The following is an 11,424-nucleotide window of genomic DNA, read 5'->3' on the forward strand; positions in this document are numbered from 1 at the left end:
GGGGAAACGCTGGCTTGAAGCTGCCCTCGCGCCACCCGCGTCTGGCAAGCGAATGGCTTTTGTCTTTGGATGTGGTTGGCAGAGGCCGCGAAGGGAGCCGCGCACGCATCGGAAGGACGGCGTCGCCTGCTGCGCCCGACCCGCCAGGAACATGCCGACAGAACAGCCCGCGAGCAGCGCGCGTCCAGCCACGGTTCACAGGTCATCTCCCCTTCCACATCTGGGCTTCTGGTAACGCAGGTGAAGAAGGGCTTGGACAGCACGTGCGGGGCTCGCTGCCCTGCTCGTGTAAAGCGCTTGTCTTTCATGTCAGTTGCCCACATAAAAGAAACCAGTAATCCTGCCTAGAAATATTATGCCGCAGGAAATATGTGGATTTAGCGTGGTGTCTCCTCATGTTTCAGTTGTACGCTGTGGAGAGGTGGTAGTTCAAGTCACATGTTATTTCAGTGCACTTAACTTCAATTAGCGTAGCACTATTAGAAAGGAAAAAAAAGTGATTGCCAGCAAATGTTGCATGGGAAGTAATTCCAAAATATGGGAATGTTTGGCAAAGAATTAACAACTTCCTCCTAGTGTAAGAAGAGATACAAAAACGTCATGACTTATGCATTGAGCTTGCACATTAACATAATTGTCCATTATAGTATTAATGATGAGCTGCCCTTGTGTGTTCTTGTTGCATGATTCAGCAATGCCAAGAATAATTTCACGTGACTGCACTGTTTCTGCATCCATGCAGCTCGCTTTGCGGGACTGGCCGTCGTAGGCTGCATAGTGTGCGTACGTACATACGTACTAGCGTACGCTGCGAGTCAGAGAATCTCAACCAGGGTGATGCGAGATCTTTTGAAGGGTGCTTTGAGTTGTGCTGAGATAAGCAGGTGTGAGGGAATAAGTGCAGGTTCAGGCTTGCCCCTGCTTGGCTACTGCCGGGCCCCTTTGCAAGAAAGTAAGCACTGTAATAAAGGCGTATTTTAAAACAGGGTGCCGCTCAATTCACACAAGTTCTGGAGGAGTCTCTCCAGGGGTGTCTTGAGTCTAAAAAGGTTGAGAATCATTGCTGTAAGTACTTAATTTGTTTAGCTGTGTAGCAATGCCAGTCCTAATGTTTTGCTTATTGTTGTATGTGACAAGAACCATAAGCAGATATCAGTTGTGTATGTTGGTCAAGTAGGCAGCATATTTCAGCTCTACTGTCTGCTTTAACTTAATTATATTCAAGGCAGTGCATGCTCAATATGACTGTAATTGTTCTCATTTCAACTACACCTGATACAGTGGAGAGAGAGGAGCCGTCACAGAGGCTGCTTTTGGAAGCCTTGCAGATGAAGGGAGGTAGTCGGTTCCATGGTTCCTAGTCAGCTTCAGGACCGCTCTCCCTTCATTTCTGAGTTTTCTAGTAGCATCCGCTAAGCTGCTTATTAGAAGCTTTAAAAAGGACAAACGCTAGTCAGTTTTTCTGCTAATACTACAGTGCTATTAGCAACGCTGGTTAAGTCTCAAGTGCTGCAAATGCTGTGTACTCAGTGAGGTTTGTTTGCATTAAGTGCATGCTCAGGGTAAGTGCACAACCTTTTTCGTACCAAAGCTGTGTGCTTAGAGGGAGTGTGCTGTATTTGCAAGCTGAAATTCTTGCAGTGGGGCTGGGTTTCTTTTATCTGGGATGGTGCTGTCTGAGAAAAGGCCTAAAGAAAGGGAGGCTCTTTCTGAAATGGGTAGTTGTGTTCATGTAAAGGAGGAACAGTTTGTAAAAAGTGAGCAAGGCTGAAAGAAGGTGAATGAAACTAGCTGGGGTTAAAGGTGCTGTGTCATTCTAATTGCTTGGTTCCTAATTCAAAGTAGGGCTGTCTTTAGAAATGTGTGAGCCAGTTTGACTTCATGGGAGGGCTTCAGAAATAACCTCCCTTCTAATAAGGGATCTTTTAAAATATGATACTGTCTATTAATATATATGGTGGTAATTCAGGAAATCAGCCACTCAGCACTTTGATTGGCTCATACTTCAGATTGACTAGAATGCAAATTGAGCATAATTTTCCATCATGATGGGCTAAAGTTGATCAGTTGTTTTCTGCAAAGCAGGAAATGTAATGATGTTGCTTTTTAATTCTTAATATAGAGATTCCAGATATAGGACTGCATTTTGAAAATATCACACACTGTACAAATGGACATCTTACTCTGGCGTTCTCTATTGGCTCAAGCAGTTCATAGGGGCTGAACTCTTTTTGGATTGTTGCAAGTGCAGTTGGCAAATTTCTTAACCAGAAGGCAGATACTAGCCTGATGTATTAAAGTGGTGCCTTATTAGGCCACTTTCGGCCTAAGAATTTCCACTAAAAATGACTTTTACCTAGCATCTTAAATCTTATTAAACTGTCTTTAATAAAACATTTATTAAGCCTGACAATATCCTGTGATATAGGCTAGTAGGGTTTCCACCTGTGAAATGGTACATCTGACCATGGTGTCACAGTGCCAGACTGATTTTTTTTTTTTTTTTTTTTTTTTTTTAGCTATAAAGCCATCCCTTAATGGCAGGTTTAAGGGATGTATCTAGGGTTGCATGAGAAACTACCCTTTGTAAACCTTGTATTAATTTTCAGGAAAGAGAAAAATGTGTTCATTTTATTACCGTGGTGTTTGCAACCTAAATTATGACGCACTCCACACCCCCCCCCCCTGGCAATTTATATTTTGTATAGCTCTGCATAATAGAGTAGTATTATGAAAAGTAAGGCTGATTTAGACACTTTGAAATGGAACTAAAGTGGGCATAGTCTTGTAAAAGGCTCTCATTTCAACGTTTGCGAGGACTTCTGGGGTGGGTTTCCTGTAAATCCTAAAGATTTGCAGTCCTGTTACTAATTTTCTAGCTCCCATGTGTTTCCTTTTGTGGAAGCATTCTCCACCTCTAGCTGGGTATGTGACAGTGGGGTAATCTCCTCTTTTACAATTTCCTTCTGAAATATTTTGACACAACCTGCCTTGTCTTCCTTCCCTCCTACTTAAACCTTGGGTGGAGGAACTGGAAAAACTTCCATTTAAAAGGCAAACTTCATCTCTCCCTCCAAAATACCAGAAACTGATTGCATGATTATGAACTGCTAATTAAATTGTTATTGGGGGCTTAAGAAGCAATGTATAAGTATGTAAATGGTGGTGCTGCTACTTTCAGTTTTTTCTGTTTGATATTGTGGTACTTGTGAAATTGAGCATACATAAAATTCTCCAGGAAGAAACACTGTCATTTTCAAGTAACTTGTCACTTCCAAACTCTCACACTGAAAAGTATATTCATGGATTACATACATATTTTTTTTAGACTTGTTGAATGCGTCACCCAGAGCCCAGATGCTATTTTAGTTCTGCTTCAATTCAGCTTCAAACTACTGGGTTTTTGGCTGTCTCAAATGCTGTGTGTTGCACACGCGTATATTTTTAATCAATTATGTAGGAAGAACCACCTGATAAATCAGTTGCATTTTTATTTCAGTCTGAATTAATGGGTTTTCTTTTTCCAGAATTTTACTTCCAATCTTCAATAAGATTTAGACAAGCCTTTATACAAGACCCAAGATAAGTTTTTGTTTTGGGGTGAGGGGAGGGGATGGGATGGGAGGCTCCTCCGATATTAGTCATTGAAAAGTGTTATTCCTGTTAGCACCTATAACTGTTTAACAGTTTCTTCCTTTCATAAAAAAAGTCTTTTCCTTTCATGTCATTCATGGGGAAGAGAATTCTAAAAACTTAAAGTAGCATTTCTCTGCTTTGGACCAGGTGCAAGCTTGTGCTAAAACATTTTAGTTATATAATCTACAAATTTACCTATGCAGTTAAAATGGGTCTTTCTATAGTTGTGCTTGAATTCCTAATAAGGGTTTTTTTATGTTAAGGATTAGTAACTTTACATTTTGTTGGGCTGTTAGTTATAATTTATTATCTTTTAAAACATTAAGTTAAAAGACTGTTTCTTTACTATGTAACTGTTTAAATCCAGATATTTCTCTTCCCTCTGTAACTAAACAGCTGGATAGTTTAAAATCCTTAATATATTCATCAAGCTCTTTGTTGAGCTCTTGGGTTTAACTTTTGTTGCATTGTTACACTGAGAGAATTTCTAAGGAGTTCAGGTTTGTTTCCAGTTTAAACAAGAAAAACACTGAATTTAAAAGGTGTTAAATTGAGGGGGATTGTAATAAATTTTAATGTTACTTCAGTGTTCTTACTGTTTCACAGCTCTGCAGCATCTACTTTTCTCTCTCTCTCTCTCTCTCTCTCGTTGCAAATGGATGGAAGTCACAAACTCCACTTTAATTACAATTCTGCTAGTCATTTTCTTGCAGTGTATTGAACTGTGAAGCAGTTTTAAAGCATTGCTATGCTTTCAAGGGCAGGGGTTGAGATTTGGCTGGCAGTTGGTAAACTGAGTTTATTTCTGCCACTTGTCTAGAATGCCCCAGCACTTGTATTAACACAAGTCATTCTATTGCTGTAATTTGGCTAGATGGTTACTTGTTTACCTTTTGGCCCTCTTAAGGACATGCACGAATGATCATTGTATCTGGGTAGAGTAATTGCTGGTACCACTCTAGCTTGTACGTGTGCACAGATTGTTTTTGTGGTTGGGTAAGGTGCAATAGGAAGTGGTGGGATAATAACTTGCTTTCTGTAGAAAACAAAAAAACAAGAATAAAGAAAACACATTAAAGTTGTAAAAGCTTTATTTTCTGTTCTGTACACCTGCTGATCCAAACATCTTGGCCTAATTAAAGTGTCCCTCCTTTAAGGAGAGATTTGAACCTCAGAAAGCGGCCCAAGCAAACATAACTAACCAGAATTTCTGATGACGTTGTCTTGAAACTGGTGATCTTTTTCCTCTCTTGCAGCACAGCACTAACTTGTAATGAAATGGAGTCTGGGTCAAGTTCTTTTAGAGTGGAATTTCCTGACTTCTCTAGCACCATTTTACAGAAGCTGAACCAGCAGCGCCAGCAAGGACAGTTATGTGATGTTTCCATTGTAGTTCAGGGCCATCTCTTTAGAGCCCATAAAGCTGTCCTCGCAGCCAGCTCCCCATACTTCTGCGACCAAGTGCTCCTGAAAAATAGCAGACGAATAGTCCTGCCTGATGTGATGAATCCAAGGGTATTTGAGAATATTCTTCTTTCTACTTACACGGGTCGCCTGGTCATGCCTGCCCCAGAAATTGTCAGCTATTTGACAGCAGCAAGCTTTCTTCAGATGTGGCATGTAGTAGACAAATGTACAGAAGTGCTAGAAGGGAACCCAACAGTGCTTTGTCAGAAGATGAATCATGGCAGTGATCATCAGTCCCCAAGCAGCAGCAGTTATAATGGCCTTGTTGAAACTTTTGAGCTGGGTTCTGGCGGACAGACTGACTTCCACAAAGGGCAAGAGCTAAGGGATGGTGAAAATGAAGAAGAAAGCTCGAAAGATGAGTTGTCATCTCAAGTAACAGAACATGAGTATCTTCCCAGTAACTCTTCAACGGAACATGACAGACTAAGCACAGGAATGACAAGTCAGGATGGCGAAGAGGGAGCTAGCGACAGTGCAGAATATCAGTATACAAGACCTCTCTACAGCAAACCCAGCATCATGTCACACAAACGTTGGATCCATGTGAAACCGGAAAGATTTGAACAGGACTGTGAAGGTGCAGATAATCCTTATGATGAGCACCAAGTCTCCGAGTCCATGAATGCCATTCAGCCAGAGCATCCTATCCAGTCTTCAGGTGTCGAAGACTTTCACATCAGCGACAAAAAGATAGAACCAGAATTTGATGAACAGGGTGATGAGGGTAACTATGATGAGCAAGTTGATTTCTATGGCTCTTCTATGGAAGAATTTTCAGGTGAAAGGGCAGATGGAAATGGAAGTGTTCACAGACCAGATGTTATGATAGCAGCAGGGTATGGTGAAAATGTTGAAATGGCTGCAGGAATTAAAGAAGAAACCTCCCTCTCTGGATTCTCGCATGCTGACAAACTGTATCCCTGTCAGTGTGGTAAAAGCTTTACACACAAGAGCCAGAGGGATCGGCATATGAGTATGCACCTTGGCCTTCGGCCTTACGGCTGCGGGGTCTGTGGTAAGAAATTCAAAATGAAACACCACCTTGTTGGCCACATGAAAATCCACACGGGCATCAAACCATATGAGTGTAACATCTGTGGGAAAAGATTTATGTGGCGGGACAGTTTTCATCGGCATGTCACTTCTTGTAGTAAATCATACCAGGCTACCAAAGTTGAGCAGAATACTACTGAGATGAACTGAAACATAGTAAATGTTGTTTAGTAGAGTAAGCAAAACAAGTTAATTATGCAAATACTGTCTGGTACTTGCTATTGTGACATTTTAGGGTGGTTTTTTTTAAAGTTCTAAGGGTGTTGCTGATTCAAGCAGATCAGATTTTATTGTCCATCTACTGATGCCACTCTACAAGCTTTAGATGTAAAAGATGTTCAGGTGGCTAATTCATGAGACTTGTAATCTGTAAATAGTGAGGCCACTTGTGGTAACTTTTTCCTTGTTGGGCATCCTCTTTTATTAAGTGTCATACAAACACATAGTGAGGCCCAATCCCCAAAAGAGTTATTAAAGGTTCCAATCCTGCAAATATGTATTTCTTTGTATAACTGTATGCATGTGAGTGGCCTTATTGAGAAGTGGACAACAATAACCCCACCACAAGATTGCTAGTCTGGTAAACCTAACTATTTGCAGGAGTCAAAGCTCTTAAACGAGTAAGATTTCTACCTGTAGAATAACTTGTCTGCCTGCAACTGAACAGAGACCACCAACACCCTTAACATAGGTAACTTAAGTAGCCTTTAGAGTGCCACAGCATTTGATGGAAAGCTATTATTTGGATAATTTTTCTGCCTATTTTTGGTAAAGTATCTGGTCCTATCTAGGTATTGGGCCTAATTCTTTTTATCCATTTTTGTAAAGCACTTGGTTATATCTTGTTGGACAGTGCATATATTTAAGACTGAATCAAATTATAACTGTCTTGGCCTAACAGAGCCTAATGCTGTGGCAAGTCTGGCTGCCTTTTTAACTACTACATCATAACAGAACATCTAGCAGTTGCACGGGTGGCCAACTGTCAAAATGTGTAACAAAAAAACCAAACCAACCCTGCAAAGTTGGTATTAATCCAGTACACTCAGTTAAGCGTTTAAACTATAGTTTGTTTTGGAATTTAATGGATCACTGCAGCAGCAAGTACCAAACTCAGTGAACAGTACAAACAGATTTGTTTTTGGTACTAAAATGTATTTGAAAATTTCTATCTAGTTTTAGTTCATAACTTCTAAACACTTGCTTCAGTAAGTGGTTGTTAGTCACAGACAAACTATTTAAATACTTAATCCTTTACTGTTTGACCAGTCAGGTTTTTAGTACAGGTTCTTGGTACTGAACTACTGTGACTCTGATCATTTCCAGAGCCACAAGCAGCCAGAGTTGTTTCCCCTCCAAATGAAGCCTGTTGCTGACCACTTAAATTGCCCAGTTGGGATCCCTTTTAATGGTACAGTGGGATATAGGGCTGCAGAAAAGTTTCAAGCTTGGGAGCAACTTCTGGATCCTTGACAGTGAGAAGGCGGTGCTTGTGCTCCATGAAGAAGATGTGTTATCCACTGGACTCATGCTCTAGCAGTTTGTGTGGAGCAATGTTGTAGTTTTGAGGGATGCTACCAGCCCTGCAGGTGAGAGTGGATGCATCAGTTGTAATGCTGACATTAGGATTTACTAATTGAAAGCCTTTGCACTCCTACTTAAAAGCAGTTAACTTTACTTTGTACTTTACGGCCCGACATAAGATGAAAGGAGCCTCCTTAGCATAAATGGGTCACGATCAGAATGGGTGAGAGTCCATGTGCTTGCAACCCACTTCCAGCATAACAGTTTGGGACAATTGCTAGCCTGCTTCAAGTGGCTACCAGCTATGACTGTCTCCCGAAGATGGATGTCTGGGACAAGGTGGCGTTTATTGCTTGTCGGGCTACTATCTCTGGTCACTTCTGTTTTGGCATATTAATTATAAACTTTTAAGTAAAATTATTTTGTCTTGAAGGCTCTTAAATTTTACTCTGTCAATTCTTCAGATATTTTTCATATGGAATTTTGTTAAAATAGATGATCCCAAATATGAAGATTCCATTGCAGGCAATGGATACAAATGGCCCAGCACCAAGGAGTTCCTGTTCCTAGCACTTAATTGGACTCTACAATAAACCATGTGGCCATGTGTAGCCCTTGTAATCAAGGTAACTAAACAGGGATTTGCTCACTAACACTGTAACTTGCTCAATGTATAGAAGCACTTTGTATTTAAAAATCTTTATAAGTATGTTTTTTAAACTTAGAAATGATATATTCCCTCAATAGTTTGTTTCCATGTTAACACTGTCTTTTTAATCTTGAAATTTATAGTGGTAACAGGCTATTTCCTTGTCTGTTCAGAAAAGCATAGAGGGCGGTGTTCCAGCATTCCCTGGCCCAATTTTTCCATTACCTTCTCCCTTCCCAGTCCCGTGTACTGGAAGACTTTTCTGCACGTTCCATTCTTTACTGCTGTGGGAAAGATTCTCCTGCTCATTTCAGGGTTGTTCTAGCATAGTCATTTTCATCCTCTTTCATACAGGGACCCCCATGTTGCAACTGAAAATTTTGGGGACCTTCCTCCAATCTCTCTATAAAGAAGAGGGTGGTCACAATCCCCAGGTTGAGAATCCATAGTCAAGCGGTCCATCAGACCCATCCCCTACAGTGCTGCCAGCAAAGCCCTTTCTTCTACCAGTCTGAGATGACTTTTATATGGGTCTTTTAAATGTTAACTGCAACTAGGAATAATGTTTAGATAACTTTGAAATAGAGCTTTAAAATAAAATGTACTAAAAAAGACACTTTAAAGGTTTTATACAGGTGCAGTAGCTGCATATAAATAATGTTGATCCTTTATAGTGACTTGTCATGGATGGTAAATTTCTAATATTGGTCTAATGCTGTCCTACCTAACGTTTTGACATTGTGTTGAAACCCCACATATGTGATTCCATTAATGTTTATAACACTTGACGCTTGGATCTTTGGTTTTAAACCACATTAAATGGCTTGGGTACAAGGAAGTATTTGCCATAGAAGATTTTTCTCCAGAGTTCTCACTTCTACCTGTTCCACTCAAGCTGACCAAGATAAAGAAGTATGGATACAGCTTTTTGCAGAGTTTGCAAGCACTATTAGTACGATGGCTTTGTTCCAGCAACAAAGATGCTTGCTGTTTTGGGTGAAACGAGACATTCATATTAAGGTCAATTTTAAGCACTTCTGCTTATGCTTTATTTTAGAGACATTTGTTCATTTTTCCCACCTGTACTTTAGTGTTGTCTCTTTGCTGAGGGGTGTTATCAAAGTGGGCATTTTATAAACACCTGAAGTATTGTCATCATTGGCAGGACTTCTCTCTCTTTACACCTCATAAAGATATTATATTTTTCTCTCGTCTGTTCAGTCACTGGATTTGAAATGTTCGTTACCATGGTATTTAAGTTAACTACAATTCTGTAAGTCTCCTGCTGCCATGGTGACACATTTCAAAACTTCTGTTCCTCATGGGTCTGTGAATCTTGATGTAGTAGTCGTATTCTCCTTGACTGGGGTTCCTGTTCTGTACATTAGTATTTAAAAGCCCTGCCTTCACAACTGCAGGGAGCAACTGTCTTAGAAGCCTAAAAAAATAAGGCTGCAAAGGGCCTCAGGAAGTCACCTAGTCCAACTCCCTTCTCAAGGATACCCAACTAAACCATCCTAGTCAAGTATTTGTCTAACTGCTCTTAAATTTCCAAAAATGAAAATTCCACAACCTCTCTGGATATCCTTTGCCAATGCTTAACCACCTTCATAATGAAAAAGTTTTCTAGTATCTAACCTGAGTATCCCCTGCTACAATTTGAGAGCATTACTCCTCATCCTTTGTGTTGCTCTCCGCTGGACTCTTAATCTGTCTGCAGCTTTCTTGAAGCGTACTGTGTCCAGTTTCAGGCCCCGCTCCAGGTAAGGCCCCACCAGTCCCAAATCCAATGGAAAGATTATTTCCCTTGATTTGCAACTCGTTAATACAAGCCAGTATGCTGTTGGCTCTCTGCTGCAGTGAGAGCACACAGTTGGCTCCTACCTTATGGTCCACTGTAACTCCCGTGTCCCTTTCTGCAGAAGTACAGCCTAGCTAGTCATTCTCTAGTCTGTCTTTGAATGTCGCTTGTTTCAGAGGTGAGCACATAAGACTCTGAAAGACATGACTGGAAGATCTTTGTTCTCAGTTCTCCCCTCTGATGTGCTGCTGAATTTAGGCAACTACTCACATCCCTTTGCACTTGCAGCAGCTGATTTATCAAGAGTATAAGCAAATGCCACACTTCAGAGTCCACAGGGGAGCTCAGAGACTCCCAAATCCTGGTGTCCTTATTGTAAAGTCCACACTAACATCCCCATACTTTTGGGCATGAAATAATGGAGAGCCTTCAAGCCCTCTAAACAGAACATGACTGGGCTGGTGTCAGTAAGATAACCTTTTTTGACTCCCAAGAAGCTATAGTACATTTAGTTTGTCAGGTCTGTTTTGCAGAACTGAAAGTTCCATAAAACGGTAAAGAAAGGTTGCTGTATTCCTCAGTTACGTGTGTTTATGAGGGGGGTTTTTTAGACAAAGGCTCTAAGCTCTCAGTGCCGAAGGGAGACGCTGGAAAACAAAGTAGTATTTTTTTTTTTTAAGTGATGAATCTGTCGGACTCTGATTTTGCTTGAAGCTTGCGTCAGTTGATTGCTGCATTTTTTGTTTTCCATGGGATTCCAGAACATCTTCCAGAAATGTAACTGTTTATGCAAGTCAGGTGAATCTTCCCCAATGAGCTAAATTTTTTACTTATAAAATAGTAAAGTTGCATATCTTGATATTTTGTGAGATGTTATGCCTGTATTGCAAAGGTTGGATAGTTTTGTCTATATAAAATTGCTGTCCTAATTGCACAGCATGGTTTTAATTAATTTAATGTTACTGTTCAATATTTTCTTCTTATAGAAGAGACCCATGCCCTTTTTTGTATAACATGTTTTAATAAATGTTATCTGTCAGTTTTGTAAAAGCTTTCTTTTTTGTGTGTACAAAACTAATGCATGTGTAGTTCTAGAATAGTATATGCAGCTTTTGTCATGAAGAATAACAACTTGAACAAAACTTTAGTACTTCAAGAAGTTGCCAGTCCATATCACTATCATCATGGATAACAATAAAATAAGGAAGCGAACCTAGCAATAGGAGTTTATCAAAGTGTTTGGTTTGCCTGTCAATGTTGTTTCTTAAGTTCCAGTTTCAGGCTGCTGAAC

The 11,424-nt window shown here is 40.3% G+C and overlaps 1 protein-coding gene across 4 annotated transcripts; it reads left to right on the forward strand.

Moving 5' to 3' along the window:
• The first annotated feature begins 8 nt into the window (after nucleotides 1-8).
• On the forward strand, nucleotides 9-11,413 carry ZBTB43 (zinc finger and BTB domain containing 43). 4 transcript variants are annotated; one of them, XM_025194564.1, is made up of 2 exons: nucleotides 9-240; nucleotides 4,898-11,413. In XM_025194564.1, exon 2 carries the CDS (start codon nucleotides 4,915-4,917, stop codon nucleotides 6,307-6,309), a length of 1,395 nt encoding a protein of 464 aa, XP_025050349.1. In that variant the 5' UTR covers nucleotides 9-240; nucleotides 4,898-4,914; the 3' UTR covers nucleotides 6,310-11,413. The 4 variants fall into 4 exon arrangements, with proteins under 4 accessions (XP_025050349.1, XP_006016988.2, XP_014382387.1 ...); XM_006016926.3 differs by having other exon boundaries at nucleotides 9-201; nucleotides 4,893-11,413; XM_014526901.2 differs by having other exon boundaries at nucleotides 102-201.
• Nucleotides 11,414-11,424: the final 11 nt, after the last annotated feature.

This window comes from Alligator sinensis, unplaced genomic scaffold (genome assembly GCF_000455745.1).
Source record: "Alligator sinensis unplaced genomic scaffold, ASM45574v1 scaffold611_2, whole genome shotgun sequence".
NCBI lineage: Eukaryota > Metazoa > Chordata > Crocodylia > Alligatoridae > Alligator > Alligator sinensis.